This window comes from Nestor notabilis, unplaced genomic scaffold, assembly GCF_000696875.1.
Source record: "Nestor notabilis isolate BGI_N333 unplaced genomic scaffold, ASM69687v1 scaffold7899, whole genome shotgun sequence".
Taxonomy (NCBI): Eukaryota; Metazoa; Chordata; class Aves; order Psittaciformes; family Psittacidae; genus Nestor; species Nestor notabilis.
The window spans coordinates 1-18,258 of record NW_009944996.1 but is presented as its reverse complement, the minus strand read 5'-3'; the positions used below and the strand labels follow the sequence as shown (position 1 = coordinate 18,258).

At 43.8% G+C, this 18,258-nt stretch overlaps 1 protein-coding gene across 1 annotated transcript in view; it reads right to left on the bottom strand.

Moving 5' to 3' along the window:
• SNX30 (sorting nexin family member 30) overlaps positions 1 to 18,254 on the bottom strand; it is a gene marked incomplete at its 5' end in the record, with an annotated part of 40,249 nt that extends 21,995 nt beyond the window's left edge. Inside the window, one exon of the mRNA XM_010022680.1 lies at positions 18,201 to 18,254. Within this exon, the coding sequence (XP_010020982.1) occupies positions 18,201 to 18,254 (54 nt within the window). The remainder of the gene's footprint in view (positions 1 to 18,200) is intronic.
• Between the last annotated feature and the right edge of the window lie 4 nt (positions 18,255 to 18,258).

Genomic DNA, 18,258 nt, shown 5'->3' with positions numbered 1-18,258 from the left:
TTGTAAAGTCTCTAATTCTTGGGAACTGACTCAGCTGCTGGGGAGGGGTGGGGGGGTGGGGGGGGGATAAAAAGGAAAACAAACAAACCAAATGCTTAATAGACAACTTGGTACCTTCCCACACCTTCCAGTCTCACACTTTGATCTAGACCAACTACTCCACACAGCTAGTGATTACTCCACTTTGCACAAACATCACAGCAACTTCATGTGTGTTCTCTGCTCCAGTGTCAAAGCAGAGGCAGCTGACAGCATGTGACAAGTTGTACAGTATGTAGGAACATCTGACAGCAGTATTAGAAAGTTCCAAGATCCATGGCTCTTCTTTTCAGAGAAGACAGGAGTTTTGTGTGTTTGTTTAACTAATAGCACAAGAATATATTTATCCACAGTGTTTCCCTTGTAAGGACAAAGGTTCCTCTGCCAGACAAAGAAACATCACTACAGCTAAGTGGCATGTTAATTTGAAGTGGTTTAGTTTTAGAATTACTGCTTAGCCCCAGCTTCACATGGTCTTTAAATGACTAGATGAAACGTGTAATCTTAGCAAAGCAATCCTGTTTAGCTAAGATCCCCTTTGTCCATCAGTGTTCCTTATGCAATTGTGTAAGGACAGGGGTAGTGCCTGTCTTCAAAGGAAGTCCTCCTTTGTTCACAGGTTCAGAATTACAGGCGAGAGCTTCAAGAAGAAGGCTAAGTTCCTACCAGTCTGTCACAAACCCATCATGGGAGTACTGTGATTTCAGACAGCCCTGTTGCTGTCCTGCAGAACTGTGGTAGTATTGCTGTTCACTTTGAAGACTGACTTACGAAGTAGGGAGAATAATGCTTTAGCCTAGACATTTTGGGAAAGCTACGATCTAAACTATTATCTACTAACAGAAAGGTTAGATGCATTCTCCCAGCTAATGCTCAGAAGCGGCTGACAACAGTGAGAGAAATTTCAGATTTAAATGGCAAGTAAGCAAGAAATAGAAGGTAGGCACTCAAGTGCTCTCTTAAGAGGGCAAAGAAGCAGGATGAGCATGGCACTGGTTGCCAGCTCATACATGAGGTAGACAGCTTGAAATACAAGAGCATCTGGCTCAGACTCAACATATCAGGAGCATGTACAACAGGAAGAAGCAATGCTACAATAACTCAGTAGATAAGGAGTTCTGTTGGAGTTACACAAACAGAATAAGCAGAAGACAGGATAAGATTAGCAACAGGAGATGGCTTCAGAAAATCTGCAGTTCAGCTAGACAGAAGGATTTGGCTGCGCAGAGTAAAAAGCAAAGCAAACCCTGGGACGCTGCAGTAGCTGTAGACAAATCTGTTCCTGTTTCCAAAAGGAAAAGACAGCTCATCATTGCCCATGTGCAATAAGCATTAGTATAAGACAAGTTGTGCCAGAAATGCAGCCAGTCAAATTCTAAGCTTCCAGTATGGAAATGAATTAACGTGCAGAAACAACTTAAGCCTGGTTGCACAGGAGATCTGAAAAACTTGTAATAAAACCTTCCAAAAGAGATCTCAAAGGATGGAATCTGCTTAAAATAAAAAATGCTGTATCATCTGGAGGAAGGACCAAAGATGGAGCTTGCAGCCACCAGCATAAAGTTAGCTACTTTCCTTACCAACTCGGATGGGAGATTAACAATATCATACTAGCATGTCTTGCACTTTTTAAGCAGGGCAGAGATTTGTGAAAGCTGGAATCCACTTCAGTCTATTTGAGTGTGTTCTAGCAGAGGTTTGTGAAGGCTGGAATCCACTTCAATCTATTTGAGTGTGTTCTAGTAGTCATGGGTCCTGTGGAATTCCTGTGGAATGTCTCAGCCCTTAAAACAAAGGCTGCAATAGTTTTACCTCATCTGAGCCCAGATCTAGATCAAGTGAAGCTCCTAGACAAACTCAGGCTAGGAGCAGCAGGGCTGCTAGCTGGGGGTGGAGGGGAAGGACAGAGGATGTGTACAGTGAAAGTACTGCTGTGCTGTACTGTCTCACTTGTGATGGCAGAACCCTCGCCTGGCATCATGCCTTGGTACTTGTCTTGTTTTGAGTAGTTGAAGGCCAAGTTAGAGGCTGTGTCCTTCTTAATGGGTGGAGCCTCCTACCTAGCTGCACAAAGAACAATGCTTATCACTGCTGTACCTTGGTTTAGCAGCAGGCAGGATCCATTTGCTGGTCTTTGCTATTGCTAAAAAAAAGTAGGCTTTGAAGTGTCACAGCAGATGGCCTAGCAATTGGAGTTGTTTTCAGGCTGTAATCCTTTCAGCAGAGCACCTCCTAATCACGTTAACTGGCCCTGGCTTTCTTCTATGTGACTTGGGAGATTTTTTTGCAGTGGTGAAGCATCATCTTACTCTAGTCTGCTTTTACCACAGAAAGAGGAGTATGTCCTGCAGAGCCCAGCAGGCAAGGAAAGCTGTAGCTATCTGCATTTCTACCTGCCAGCATAGCTACATACCCACAAGCATTTGAAGTACTGTCTAGTATTATTTGTTTTGTATATGATCTGACTTCAGTGCCAGAGATTCATGCACCAGAGATTCACCTTTAGCACATCAAGTATCTGCTCATCCACTGTTGTTAAGTACCTATGTGCATTACCAGAGATCAGCACAGTCCAAGTTCCAGAAGGTACCTACTGCTCAAAAAGCTCTTTACACAAGAAAAAAAAAGCCTGTTCGTCACAGCCTCTCAGAACACGCCATGAACCTGAGCAGCCCCCCAGCAGGGAGGAGGGAAGGCTGCTTCTGGCAGCCAGGGAGACAGAACAGAGGACAAGTTCTGTCAAGACATTCTTCAGGTCTTAGAGAGTATTCATGAAGACTTCCTCAAGTTTCAAAGCTATTTCTAAATGAAAGAGCAAAGATCCTTAGCCTCCGTCCCTCAGCTCCTCAGGCCAGTCTCACAGCTTTGTCACCAGCTCATGACGCAGGACAGGTGAAGTTCTAGCATGGTCTGTATCACAGCCTGTAGCAGAAATAGTACAACATTCAGACCTCCAGGTTCATATTGACTGGTAAAATACTAGGCTTTTGTGCACAGTTGTACAACCACCTACAGATGGAATCCATGCATTCCTATGGGTTTTGCAGGATTCCTCAAGGCACCCAAATTTATGGGTGCATGAGATCAGATGACTCTAGCAGCACGTCTGATATCTTACAGCACACAGCAGCTAGGAACTAACTGCCTATGTTGGAAATGCATAAGCCCTGCCAACTATGCAGGCTGCTATCTGGTGAGGAAGCAGCTTCACATTCTTTTGTTGTATTATGCAGTCCAAACACCTTGACTAGTTAGCTTGCCCAGAAACAGATACTAAATCTATCAAGAAGTTCACTTCATTACGGTTTAAAATTCATCTGAATTTTATAAACTAGAAGTCTACATGTGAGATGCAAAATGAGTTGGGAAGTTTCCAGCTGATGTCACCTTCTCCTTCCTTCAATCTCTCAGGAGATTTTCCAAGATTTTGGATTTGTGGAGCAGCTTGGATCCACATAAAGTAAAACCTCAGGAGCTTGGTATTCGGTCTTCTGGATAGCCGCCTCCCTCAGTGCTTTCACAGCAGAGAAAGCATCCAGGATTCAACCCTTCAAAGCTAAAAAAGGTTCTAAAATTCTGTAGCAATTGGTTTATTGTCAAGTGAAGATCAGGCAATCTCCTGCTGAGTTACATAGAGCTAGTCAGTACTTCAGCTTCTACAATCAGAATGCTTTCACCTATCCTGCCTTAGCAAGAGTACAGCTTAACCAGGCAGCTTTGACGTCTAAGCAGTAGTCCCTGCAGTGGAAGAGGTGGTTCAGCTAAGATTTCCAGGCACAGATAAACTCATTTCTGCAAAGGGTTAGCCTGAAACCACCTGATGGTGCAAACACAAAGCTCTCATTCAACAAGTATTAGGTGACAGTAAGAGACATTTAGCAATACTGCTGTTCAGAGGCAAGTGGAACACTTAACCCCAAATATCCGCACCTACCTTGAGGACCTTACAGCCAGGCCCATGCTACTATGCAGCCCCACTGCTTCCCTTCCATAATTCAGAGTGCTGTACCATTCCCCTTGTGTTTCAAAGCATTCTGTTGCTTTTTGCCATGCATTTCCCAGAGAGACACAACCACAGATACAGTCATGTTGAGAGGACAATGATTCCACATAAAGATTGCAGCTGGTTTTTGGAGCAGTCTTACCTTCGTACCATCAGGACTCAATAATAAGCCATAGCAGAACTGCTGCTGGTGACTGGAAAACTAGAGGGGTTTAGGTGTAAATACTCCCAAGAACACTATAAAAGTTTGCATTAATTCTGCTTTCAAATACCTGTTCAAGCAATACTTGACTCACCTCTGCAAGTTTTGAAAGCAGGTTTTTTTGTTTATAGAATTCTCTCACTGGCCTGTACAGGTCAGCTCTGTGCAGGAACAGAAAGCACCTTTGCATCCTTCAGTCCATCTAGATCAATTCATCTGTCACTGACAGCACAGTATCCTATTGGAAGATCTCGCTGAGCATCTGTATAGTGAAATCTCAGTCTGCACAAAACTATAATCCAAGACCAGCTGCAGACAAATACCTAAACTTCTCTTTAGATAGAGAACAAGCAAGGGAAGAATAGGTATTTGCTTCCCCTTGGTATATGTTCAGTTTCATTCTCTCTCAGGTATCAGCATCATACTTTGCTTGATACAGGTCACCTTTGTTTCCCTGCACATATCTGAGACTGACATGAGATGCTGCATGTCCTCTTCTCTTGCACATGTCTTTGGGCAGCTACTATAAGGCAAGAGTAACCGAAGTGGGGATCCAGACTGCAGAGAAGGGAGAATGCTCTGAACACAGAAGGGAAGACAAGCTAAGAAGGCAGTCTTGCCCTAAAAGGTTAAAAACAAAAAAAAAAAAAACAACAACAAAACCCACCAAAAAAAAAAAGCCACAAAAACAAAAAAAAAAACCCACCAAAAAAAAAAACCCACAACACAAAAAAATAAAGAAAACCCCACACAAACAAAAAGCCAACAGTTAAATTCCAACCCCCTTAATTATTCCCAGGACGAAGCAGCACATTTCTACACTGATCCACAAAAAAGACAGTGCTAAGTTGTAGTTTGACAAGAACTGCAAGAATCAACTTCTAAGGAAGGACCTACCCTTCTGGGAAAGGGTGATTACATGAACACCAGCTCCTGACATCCTTCTCCATTAATGGGAAGGACAGTATAGTATGTGTAGGTGTACTTACAGGGAACAAGATTATAACCTCAAAAGATGTGAGTGTTTCCCACTATATTAATCATCTAAAACCAGACTGCAAGGTTGAGACTATTTTAAGAGCAATATAGACCAAGCCCAAAGCAGTTTTGGCTCTTACCTGGAAATGTGTCAGCAGAAGAGGGACAGTGCTGGGTGTGAGGACTCAGACTGTCCAGATTTTTCACTTCCTAGCCATGAAGAGTATCATGCAGCAAGTCTGTGGGCCCTCCAGAGTTGGGCAGAAAGCCCTCAACTCTAATGGGGCATGCCTACCACTTCTGGTCTGAGCCACACCTCTACGGTTCTAGTAGTACCACTGGTGTTCTGCCCATCTAACAAAAAAGCCACTAGATAAAGGCTGGATCAATTTGCTCTCAGGATATTTTAAATAGGTGTCAGAGTACAGCATGCTGCCAAGCCACAGGTCTGATTACTTTGTTCTGGTGTCCACCACAAACTAGCATTTCTATTCTGTAGGTCAGAGTTGTCAGGAGACAGACTCATCAGTATCCCTGAAAAAAATAAGAATTTCAGATACAGCAGCTGATCATAACAGCATGCAGTTTGGTACCACTCAAGACTTAAGAAAACTCCTGCTTATAAAGGTATCATACTTGGAATTGTGGTTTTTTGCACTTTAGCTGGACAAAGAAATACTGGAACAAGCTTCAAAAACACTGTATATGACATGAGCACTTTCCAAGCCTTCTCGTGCAGGTCATGGGATTCCCATCTCTTTCCTGAGGCTAACAGCCAAGTTTCATAGGATGGATTATTTTACACTGTGGTTTGTTTTACCGTAAGTCGTTGTAGTTAAGCTAACCAGAGCAAGAATGTGGGCACAGAAGCATTTCCTGCAAACAGAATTTTCAGGAAGAACAATAACTCATCTCCTACCTCTGCTGCTGAAGTCTTCCAGGACTCAGCTAGCTAATACTGCTCAGTTTCAGCCTTCCTGTGCATGGGGGCAAAGGGAGGTGTCACAATAAGATGTCAAGTACCGCATCAGACCACCCATTCACACAGTCTGGCTATATGTCTGTCTTCTCACAAAGTCCTTAAGAGGGTAGCCTCTTTTTGTAGTCTGGAAGGGGAACTGTTAAACCAAAGCTAGATGTGGTTCAGATTGAACTCTAAAAATGAGGCTCATGAGTGGCATCTCACAGATGTTTAATCTGATGTAATAAACATGTAATCAACCATGTTACTGTGCTATGTTGTGCCCAAAAGGTCAAAAGGCTTTTTTGCACCTGTGTGCACAGGAACATCACGTAATCCATTTTAATATGCTAAAGAGCACCTCATTAATGAACAAGCCTAACACACCCAGCGTTTTGTTTAAAGCTTTATTTTCAGAACCTGAGCTGTGACCTTCTAACTAGCAAAGAAGCAGCCAAGATTGAGACCATGAGCAGGAAAACTTGAATCCAGCATATGACTAGGAGTCATTCCCAATCCAAGAAGCCAGATTTACATCTGATTACAGATGGAACAGTTTAAGCTTGTCCAAACTCAACTGCTTTCTCCTAGAGACATCCAGCTTTGTGTTAAAGCTCTGCAGACATACTGTGCAACAGTTTTCTCTTGTTTACTCTCTAGAAAAAGGTTTAGCTGCGTCTGTTATCTAGGTATCCAGTGTCACCAAAGTGCCTATTTGAGGCTGAGATGTTTTTGAGAGCAAACTCAAGTAAGTAGTTTTTAAATGTGAAAAGATGCAAAGTACTGGGGAGAAGCAGAGAGAAAAAAAAAAAAAGAGAGAGAAACAAATGATAGAGAGCTGGAAAGCACTGCAGTATCCTGGTGAATACTTCATTTAAACAAGCAAGAATATACTTCCACACTGCACTACGATGTGGGTTTCCTTGTGCTCACTGTTTCAGATGAGTTCTACACAAGATCAGTGGAAGTTTCATGACAGACAGTCAGACTGACAAGACACCACTGTGAAAGTGAGGCAGAGATGTTCAAAGGGAAGAAACTCATGTTTTCATCTCAAAGCCTGGAAGAGCTGCAGACGAGTGCTCGTGGAGGAGCTTTCAGGGTTCGTTTACTCAGGTGCAATTTAGCAGCTGGCCTTCCATCATGTTTGCTGACAAACAAGATATTTTCAAATAGAAAGGCATTTGCTCCCAGAGAGGTAAAATAACCATAGTAAGAAAAACAAACAAACAGAACAAAACAACAAAAAAACCCACACACTATGACCACTTCAGTCCCTTGCTTTAAGGAGAGCAAGTGAGGAAAAGTAGGCATGCAGTATTTCCTCATATCTATAGAGACTGGTGGAGGGAAGAAACAAGGCATAAGATGTACAGACTAATAAATCTAGATGATCCCGACAGCCACTGTGGCACAATACATATATTTGGCACACATGGCTTCAAGTGTACTATACTGAACCAGGTACAAGCTAATCAGGACCCTAAAATCAGCATGCAAATCTGGAAGAGACCAAACTGACCACTGGTAATAAACAGTACTGATTACATTTTCACAGGGATTTTCTTATCAATAACCCAAAACACAGCTATGTCTTGGCAGCATTCAAGACTTCCACTTTCAATTTGCCTTATTCTAGCATCTAAAAAGCTACAGCAAAGGCACTAGTGCTACCCAGGTAAGCATGAGTTTGAGTATTGTTTGGGGTAGTTTATCACTTAACCACTGCCACATGTCAGCATTTTCACCACTAAGCTAGTCAAAAGTAGCTGTTGCTAGCATCATCCACAGCATTGAGGGGGAAAAGGCTTCTCTGCCCTTAAGCAATACCTGCACTGCAGCATATTCCTTCTTTTCTCAAGGAACACACCACGTCATTCAAGCTCACTGGAAAAGTGAGGACAGCTAGGCAGACAGACTTTAAGATGGAGTTTTTTATACCCTAGGAGGCTCTTCAGAAGGATACAGCAAGTTCCATTGAAGCAATGTTAAGGCAACAGTTTCCCATGAGGACAGGCGATTGAACCGGTAATAACAGCTTTCCCCACAGATGTGACACAGAAGCTTCACCTCTTGCTACTATTTTGGCTTTGGGAGGCTAGTAGCTACTTTCAGATACACAACATTAGGTGGTTTTAAAAAGCTTGGTTTTTCAGACTTAAATTCAGCTTGAAGCTAGAGCACAGACTAAGTAAGAATCAGGACTAAAGCATGTGCTTCAATGATGTAAGCTATCCATCATTAGTAGCACTACAGACCACTGCGACTGTTATTTTCCAAGACAGGCAGAGAGGTTGTCATAGTAGGATCTGAGCTCCTTAATTTGAGGGTATCATCTAGAAGCAAGAAAATTCAGTCATTGTTTATTTTTTGCTCATTTTCCTGCAGCATAGACTACCTCGCATTTTCATAATGTCTTTGCTCCCTTATGCTAGTACTGTTCTCTTCAACCTAAGACACACAAACCCACAAACCTGAGTCCAGCAGAAGCCTACCTTCAGGGGTTAGAGACATCACTGATTTCATTTCCCGAGTAACTCCTCACCTCCTGCTCATTGCTTTACAGAAGCAGTGTAGAAGCTCTGAACTGGCTATAAGACAGTGCTGTTCTCCAAAGGAATTTACGCTTTGAAGACTGCTCTCAATACAGCTCTTGGCTGAGCTCTTTCCTTGCAGTTGTTTTCTATTATTGTCTTTATTTTAGAACAGCTTCAGCTAGTTCCACTAACCCATGTCACCTACACGCTTATTCAGACAGATACTTCTTGATTTCTGAAGTATCTGGTTGATAATCAACAGTTTTGGCATTACAATATCACCTACAGCTGAAAGCAACACCTCTTTCCACCCCCTGCCTCTCTCAATTTAGAAAATAAAACATGGCCCACAAATTCAACAGTCAATAACCCATCTAAATTGGGCTAGCATTGGGAATGGTAACTCACTAAGAGTGACTGGATTTGTTTCCCATCTTCATTTGGCCACTACACTGTTTCTAGCAGCTATCTTCTGTCAGTTAATATGACTGGGAAGAGAAACAGATTCCCCATGGTATTTTGATGATTTACTAAGAGTAAATTCTTAAAAAGTGTAAATTCACTCAGCTTCTACTTCAGGGTCACAGCTGTCACCCCCTCCAAGGCAGCATTTTCTGCCACCATTTCGTCATAGTGGTGGGAGTTTTCCCTAGCCATAAAAGCACGGAGTCTCATCTGCAGTGCAACCTGGGCTCACAAAGGCAGGTCAGCCACAGCTAAAAAACTCAGCATTTCAGACCTTGCTCAAGGTCAGCAGAATACAAGCCTCAGTGAAGTTAATTCTGATAAATACACAAGATTAAATGCTGTTTTTAATTTCTGTATTGCCTTCTGCATACTGAAAGAACATGCAAGTTACAATCTCAGAGATGCAGTTTAGGTGTTGCAAGTAGATTTTCATGCAGCAGCACTGAGTTAAGTCTCACATAAAAGCTCCTGTCTTGTCTCCCGACCTACTTCACAGAAACCAGTCTTTCCACTCAGATAAGGAGGAGACTCGCTAATGTGACAGCCAGATGATCTGCTCAAGATACCACGAGTAGTCCACAGTGCTAGAAGACACAAGGACAGCAGTTTGCACTAGGAACTGATGTCTCCCAGATCACGGTGTGTCAATAGGAAATCCTCTGCTTTATCCTCTGTCTCTCTCATTATTAATTACAGGAAGGTGCTGCCCAAGGCTTACCATAAACCCCTGAGGTGTGCCCACACAGCTGTAAAAAGAGTGCTTCTTAATCTGGTTATTCCTGTCTCCTCATGAAGGAGCTCAGAGAGCATCCAGCATCTCAGGTAGGTTTGAGGCATTCTAGCACAGGCAGCCCAGTGGATTCTTTCCGACCACCAAGCATAACTTTTTCCGCCGTGGCTGGTAAGTTATTGTCAAGACTCACCCTTCTGAAAACCTGCTGAAGAACCACGTTCCTCCATGTACATTATGAATATCTGTTTTCAACACTCTGTCTCATTAAGCATGAAGCAATCCTGCTAAAAAGATTATGAAAGCTTGAACACCAGTTGAACACCAAGCTCAAGCTCCAAGTATACCACTCCCTCCATTATGTTGAAATAAGAACCACAAGTAATAATAGTGTGATACAGTAGAAGCTGTGTTAAGTTTCACCAGATGAAAAGATTAAAAAAAAAAACTAACGGTACTAAGACAGTTATGTTGATGCAAGTGTTTGTCCCAAGTCAAGTGTTAGCTATCATTCATCTTGTTCAGAAGAGATGGGAACTGCCAATTCCAGAGAAACTCGCTGTACTGGGAAGTTGCAGATCAAAGCAATCAGTTTTAGACATAAGAGACCAGTTTTCCAACAGTACTAGAACACCTACGTTGTTAGGTACCATTATAGAAATAGGATTTGATTGGTAAGCGTGCTTTAAATGAAGGTGACTGCAATCAAGCACATCAATATGATGTTGTATGTGCTTCAACACCAAGCCCTAGAGTGGCTCACAAGCAAAAAGGAGAAAAGCACTCTCTTCAATGACATACCATGGTATTAACCTATACGAGTGATATGAGTTTGAAAGATGAAATAGCTAGAGAAAGCAGTTCTAGTTACCAGAATTAACGGAACAGGAAATGGATTCAGCCAGCAGCTTGGTTGTGGATAGAGCACTGATGGCAAGCTGAAAGCCATGCTAGGTTTAAGTCAGTTCTCTTAACTAGCAGACTAGAAAAGTGCTGTTCATGTGTGGACACACGTGCACAGTGCAACAGAAGAGACAGCAGCTGCTTTAAACAACAAAACAACTAAGCTCAACCTTGGAGAGCTGACGGCCCACTGGTGAAACATGTAGCAGGCTGCTTGTACCTGAAAGCTTCCTGGCCTAAGAACCATGGTTCAGTAATTTAACACACCTACCATGCAACATAACCTCACCATTCAGCGCAGTGACTGGGGGAAAGGCAACCACAGATTTCAAAAAAGCCAGGGTAACAGCTTCATAAATGAGTGAATTCTGAAACAATTAGGAGACAGTTCAACCAAACTAGAAATGCTACTGTCCTAGGTGGAAAGCAATATTCCTGTGTCCTTCAAGCACTTCTGCAGACAGGGACAGGGGATTACTGGAGAAAGCCTCATATTCACAGGTTCTTAGGGGCAGCTTCAATAACAACAGTATTTGCTAGAAGTGACATCAATCTGAAAGTTTCTGAAGTGCATTGATGACAACTGCCTGGCACAAGTGACTAATAAGCTGACAAGGGGAAATGCTCTGCTGAACTTTACTCTTACAAAGAAGGAAGAATTGGTCAGAGATGTGAAGACAGGGGGCTGCCACAGACATAGAAGCATGAGCTAGTGGAGCTCAGGATCTCAAGAGGATGCAGCAAAGCAAAGACCAGTATCGCAACTCCAGACTTCCAGGGAATAGACTTTGGTCTGTTCAGGGATCTGCTAGGAGAAGCATCCAGGAGAACTAGTTGATTTTCAAGGCACACCTCTCCATGCCAAAACTAGTCCATCCCAATAAGCAAGATATTAAGAAAAGGTGGCTAGAAACTTGCATGCATGAACACAGAGCTCCTGACTAAACTCAAATAAAACACAAAGCATAAGAAAAGGAAGCAGCAGGCACAGCTGACCCAGGAGGAATAGAGAGACGCTGTCTGAGCATGCAGACATGGACTCAGTGATATGGAGCTGAACTTGGCAAAGGATGACAACAGCAACAAGAAAGGAACATCATCAGCAAAATGAAGAAGAAGGAAAATGTAGGTGTAATGGGGCAGAGGATCTGATGACTAAGGACACATGTAAGACTGAGGTACTTGGTGCTTTCTTTGCCTCAGTGTTTATTGAGATGACTAGCATTCAGGGATCACAGGCTCCTGAGCCCAATGGGAAAGTCTGGAACAAAACAAACTCACCATCAGTGACGGAAGACCAGGTTAGGGAGTATTTCAAAAAACTGGACAGACATAAACCCATGATGAGACAGAGTCGCAAGTGCTGAGGGAGCTGGATGATGCTACTGTAATGCCACTTTCAATTATCTTATCCTTACTACGGTGACAAGGGGAGATTCCCAAGGATTGGAAGAAACTAAGTGTCACTCCTGTCTTCAGGAAGGGAGATACATGGAACTACAGGCAGGTCAGCCTCACCTCAACCCCTGGAAAGGTGATCAAGCAAACACTGGAAACCATTTCCAAAGGCACAAAAGACATGGTGATGAGAAGTCACCATGGACTTCAGCAAAGTCATGCTTAACCAACACCTGCTATGAAGAGATGACTCACCTGCTGGGCTCAAAGGGTTGTGATCCCACAAAAGCCAACTGGAAGGCAGTCATTAGCGGAGTATAGCAGCAGACAGTAAGAGGGCCACAACTTTTTAACACCTTCATTAATGACCTAAATGATGGGACAGGGTACATCCTGAGAAAGTGTGCCGAGGGTACAGAACTGGGTAGAATACTTAATACATCAGATGGTTGAGCTGTAATTCAGAGGGACCTCCACAGAGGGAGAAACAGGTTAACAGTACCTCATGAAATTCAACCTGAGAAAATGCAAAGTCCCGTACTTAGCAGGAATAAACCCATGTAGCACCAGTACATGCTGGGGGCTTTCCTTCTGAAATGCAGAAGGAAAGGAAACTCAAAAAAAGCCCAGCCACAAAAAAAATCCACACCACACAACAGATACTGGTTGAAAGCTGACCATGAGCCAAGAATATGCCTCGTGGCAAAGAAGATCAACAGCCTACAAAGAAGAATGCTCAGGGGATGTTTACATGGATAAATACCTGATGAGGGAGTCTACAGTAGGTGGTGACAGACTCTTCTCAGTGGATCCAACAGCAAGACACATGGGGCACAAACTGAAAGACTGGAAGTTTCACTTAAATGTGAGAAAGAAATTTTACTTTGCAGGTGACTGGATGCAGGAATAGGTTGCCCAGAGATATATTCAAAAACCAACTTCACAGCGCCCTGGGCAGCCTGCTTTAGCTAGCCCTTCTCTGAGCCAAGGGTTTGAACTAGAAGATAGCCAGAGATGCCTACCAGCCTCAACTTCTCTGCATTTGTCAGTTCTGTGTTACTGTAGATTGGAACCATGATCGGCTCATTCACACTGACATTGTTTCACAAGTTCATCAACTTCAGTTTCTGACTTTCTGTAGTCTTCAGTCTCTCCAAAGACTGAGAATTTACCTCCCGCTTGCTTTAAGAACAATACGTAGTGTTGGTCCAGCGGTTCTCATGTAGTCACAGAAGAGGTTTGTAGAAGCTCAGGCAGATCTATTTTAAGCTTTCATATTATACTGCAAACTGGTTTCATCTGTGGGTGGATGAAGTTAAGAGCAATAATTATAAACTAGCAACCAAGGAGGCTGGAAGTAGCTCTCCAGACTCTTGGTATATTTTTTGTTGGAGAGCTGCCAGGCTCCCTTCCAGAATATAAGTGCTAGGTATGAGCACTCCAGCAAACACAACAAGTATAAATACTTGATCAAGTGCTAGTTCAGACCTAGGGGCTCTCCAGGGTTGTAGTTTGGAAGCAGATGAGCAAGCATGCAAGCAATGGTTTTCAGTTAGTAATCAGAAGTTTGCAGTAGGTGTTTTAACATTCATCTCCATGAATTAGCAAATTCAAGCTATGTATTTATTGCAATCCTGGTATTTAATATCAGCTCTGCTTGATATACTATGTGCAAAACAGCCTTGGAGCTCACTTCAGCTGTCTAGCTACAGAGCCAAATACAAGGCATGCATGTCTTCAAAGAAGAAAAGCTGAACAGGTTATTGGTAGCTGGCCACAAGTACACTACCAGGCCATCAGAGATACCCGAAAGAAGACAAAGGACTCTGAGCCCTAGGACAGGTGGGATATGAAAGCTTTTGGAGTTCCAGGCAAGAAACCAGTACTGGGAGTCAATAGCCTATCAGTTTGCTTTGTCAGTCTCAAGACAAACCATACCAAGAACAGCCAACATCATCCTGTTAAGAAGATACTATCACAAGTCTAGAAGGTCTACAAGGACCTTCGAGAAGACAGTTAGAAGACAGCCCGAGTAAGCCATACAGAACACCTTCTTCCTAATTTTGCACAGCCTGGCACTTCCAACAGTGACAGCAGTGTGCTATTAAATCTGCACGGTCTCAGTGAAGCTGCATCCTGAGTCTTACCATACTTATACAACCATTTAGGTACAATCACACAGCAGAATGCCATCTACCTCTCAGCTCTGTTCTGAACCCAGAAAACGATTAATAATGCCTTTTTGCCTTGGTGTCAAAGTGTTTGTCCTAGTGCACACAGTAGGTTTGCTATCAAAAGTGACAATTAGAGTCAAGCAGTCACATGTAAGCAGAAGTTTTTTTGCTTTTTTTAAAAAATAAAGGGGAAAAAAAGGAAAGAAAGTCTCTCTGACACTTCCCCATTTGTCTTACCCTCCTCTGCAGAAGATCTGCATCAAAAAGCAAATCTCAATTAGCTTGTATGCCTTCCCAAAGCTCTGTGAGAGAGCAAGAACTCTTTTTAGACAGCTAACTGCAATGGACCCTGTCATGTATCCTGAGGGATCTTTTCCTCCTGCACGTTTCCCTCTCACCAGATATAAGAAGGCGGGGGGGGCTTAGGTTCAGCTTTAGCTGTCTCCTTATTTGGAGGCTAGCAGGGCAAAGCCTCCAAATAAGCTTATAAAAGCTGATGGTGGTCAGGTATCAGGACAAACGATGCTTAATGCCATTAGACTTGAGGGGAACAGAAAGATCATTACAGAAAGATCTGGCCAATACAGAAATGCTTCAGAGACATTAATCTACAACTCAAGTGTTTCATGTTTGCTGCAGAATCACTGTGAAAGCCAAGTACTTAGCCATAAATGTACATTTCATTTAATACATTAGATGTTGCTCAGAAGTCAAGGTTTCCTGGCTCTTAAAAGTGCTCCTCCAAGTCAGGATGAGGACGCTATTTCAGACATGAAAGCTCTTCAGCCCTTTTCATGACATTCAGAAAACTTGAAACTAGCCCACTTAGAACCAGGGAAGCCACAGAAAACGGCATAGAAGGTTTTCTCCTTCCCTTCCCCATGACCCACTGCTCTAGTCATATTAGCCACTGCTCTTAAACAGCAACCAAAGGTTCATGAGACTTTAGAGTTAGCCAGGGTCTAAGCTACTAGATTATTCCCACTTTTGAATCAAAACCCAACAGAATTCATGTAGGCAGCGTTCCTGACTCAGGATAAAGTAGTGTTCTTACTGAGTAACTCCAAAAAAGCAAAGAAAACAGGCCTTAAAGAAAGCAAATCAGTGATGCCAGAGGTTCAACCACTTCAGGCCGCACATCTGTGGCAATGGAAACTGAAGCACTGCTTTATGGGCAGACAACTTCCCTTACTTCTGCACTTTCTCCCCTCAAAGGATTGCTACCTTTATCTTGCAGCTATGTTTAGGAAATACTTGCTTACAGCAGGTAAGAACCACCCAGAAAATGAAAGTTACCCACTTCAGACATTGCCACGATCCCTCTGCCAGAGAAATGTCCTAGTACAGGCCAGGTTATGAACAGTGGTCCTTACAGAAGTGTAAGGACTCAGAGACACTTTGAAGCTTTGGAGACTTCGTCCCAAACTTCTGCGGTGCTTATCTCCACCAGACTCTCCAGAAAGACTCTTGGAAAGGCCAAGGGAGCAGATGAGCAGAGCTCCTATTCAAGAATCAATAAAGAACAGCTGCAGAGCTTTAAGCCTAAGTCAGACTTGAATACTGACCTCCTTCTGTTACCAAACTATTGGAGCTATCCACACATTGTCAGTCGATTAGTGAGGCAGCCTTTCAAAAGATTAATGACCCACCGCCAGAGCTTAAGACCATGAGACATACTAGCAACTTAAACGTCAGTTTTACCTATTTACCTTCACTTACCATACTCACTCTCTAGACAACCCAATACACAGTGCAAGTGGTTGAAGTTTACTATTGCCTTACAGTTAGGAACACCAGCTCCTAACTTTGTTCTTATGAAGAACATGTTCTTCATAAACTGGGAAAGAAGTCAGCTCACTTTTTTTCTTGCCAGTGCATCAGGTATTAAACAGAAGGGACATCCCTCACACCGTAGAACTGTTGGACTCCTTCCATCAGAAGGATCAGATGTTTGGCTTTTTCTGCTAATTCAGCTAGAAGGAAAAAAAAAATTAAAAAATAAAAGAATACTTCTGCCTTCCTACTGGAAATCCTTTCATTCTGCAAGGCTCATTACCCTAGTGCCATTTCCAGGTCAACCACAAAACTGCTCTCAAGTCTAAAAATTGCATACCTCAGCCCCTTTTTGCTCTCCCCTTTAAAGAACTTCTCTGATGCAAAGTGCTAGAACAGGACAGTCCTAGAAGATGGACTACACCCGTGTTGCTAGTAGAAAAACTGTGCAAAAACTTTTCCACTGATGAGAAGATAGCTGGCCACAGCCTCAGGCTAGAGAGGTATTTGTGCTTCGAGGTTATTAGGGGTGTTGATACACTTCTCAGACACAGAGCAAAGCAGAGAAGAGCTTGCTCGTGCTCCAGAAGCAAAAAAGCTCATTAGTACAGCTGAGGAAAGAAGTTACAGCATGTGAGCTGTTCTTAGAAACAGCATTTTTTACAAGCTATGTGGATGGACAGTGCTAACAAAGTGAGTACAGTACCACCACCACACAGACCCACAGAAAGCAACTCTTACTGCTACAGGTTGATCAGACAGCAACCTCATTACATGAGTAAATCCAATCTATCACAGACAAAAGATTCCACAATTCCTACTCCCATCTTAATCACATAACCCCCTCTCTCATAGGGCCATCAACGCTTTGACGAGTTTCTTAGATGAAGGCGTACCTTCACAGAGGAAAGGTAAGCATGGCTTCTTACTTGCACAATAGTGGGCAAATGTTTGAGAAGGGGGCCCTCGACCTGGGCAGGAACAAGTGCTGAATCTGTGCAGCACAGTTACAAGGCAGCAGAAGGTGACACATGGAAGAGGCCTGACGACCCTGACTCATTTCCCTAGAAGATGGGAAATACATGCCAGACACTGCTGGGCAGCCTCAGCGTTTTGGGGGGCTAGCACATCTGTCCTGCCCAGAAGCAGCGCCACAATGCCCAGGACAACAGCCATAGGAAAGCACTTCTTGCCACTAGCAGCTCTGTAACACCTTGTTCACACACGAACTGCCCCAGAAAAGCTTACTATAAAACTTCAAGCCGATCTCACCCCTTGCAGCCCTTGCTCCCAGGGAATCCGACCTTAAGACACTTCAGGAAGTCTGCCCACAGAGATACCAAGTCCTTGCAAGTGTAGTTAACGTATCAGCAGTGCCGTACTGCCACTGCTGCTTTCACATTCAGGAATTACCACATCCAAGGCCCACACACAGGCAAAGCACTTTACGAAGCCTGCTAGTGTCCCGCAGACACATGCCAGAACTAGGGAAGGGAAAGCCGCCAGAGATGTTACTGCAACAGCATCCTTTCCATCTTACACTGCTGTGAAAAAGCGAGCAGGAGCTCAGCTATAGGAAGGACAATCACAAGCAAGATGATGGCAAGCTCGGCAGTAAGGAAACAACGGGAGCCCCAAGCCTCTCCCGAGGGCTACAGGAAGGACACTGTGAGGGAGTTGCAGCAATTCCTGAAGCGTTCAGACCCATCTGTAGAGGGTATGAGCCACGGGAAGATACGATCAGTAAAACCTTGCCTCATGCAGCCACTCTGGTGACAAGAGAGAGCACCGGTATTCCAGCTGCTCCCTGGCAGAGAGGGACACGGTGCCTGTAGCCCGCACACCGGATGCCCTCGCCCCCCCGATTAGCCCCGGGGGTCTTGGAATGGATGTCAGCAGCGCCCAGGGCTTCACTTCCCTGCGGGGAGCCGGGGATGCAGCCGAGGAAGGGGATGTGGCAGGGACACAAACGCACTCACACAACCCTCCTCCCCTTGCTCCTTGCAAAGGCAGACACCCCTCCCCGGGCCGTACCTTATCGGCGATGCTGCGGGGCAATAGCAAGTCGGGGCTGGGGGTGAGCGCTGGCCCC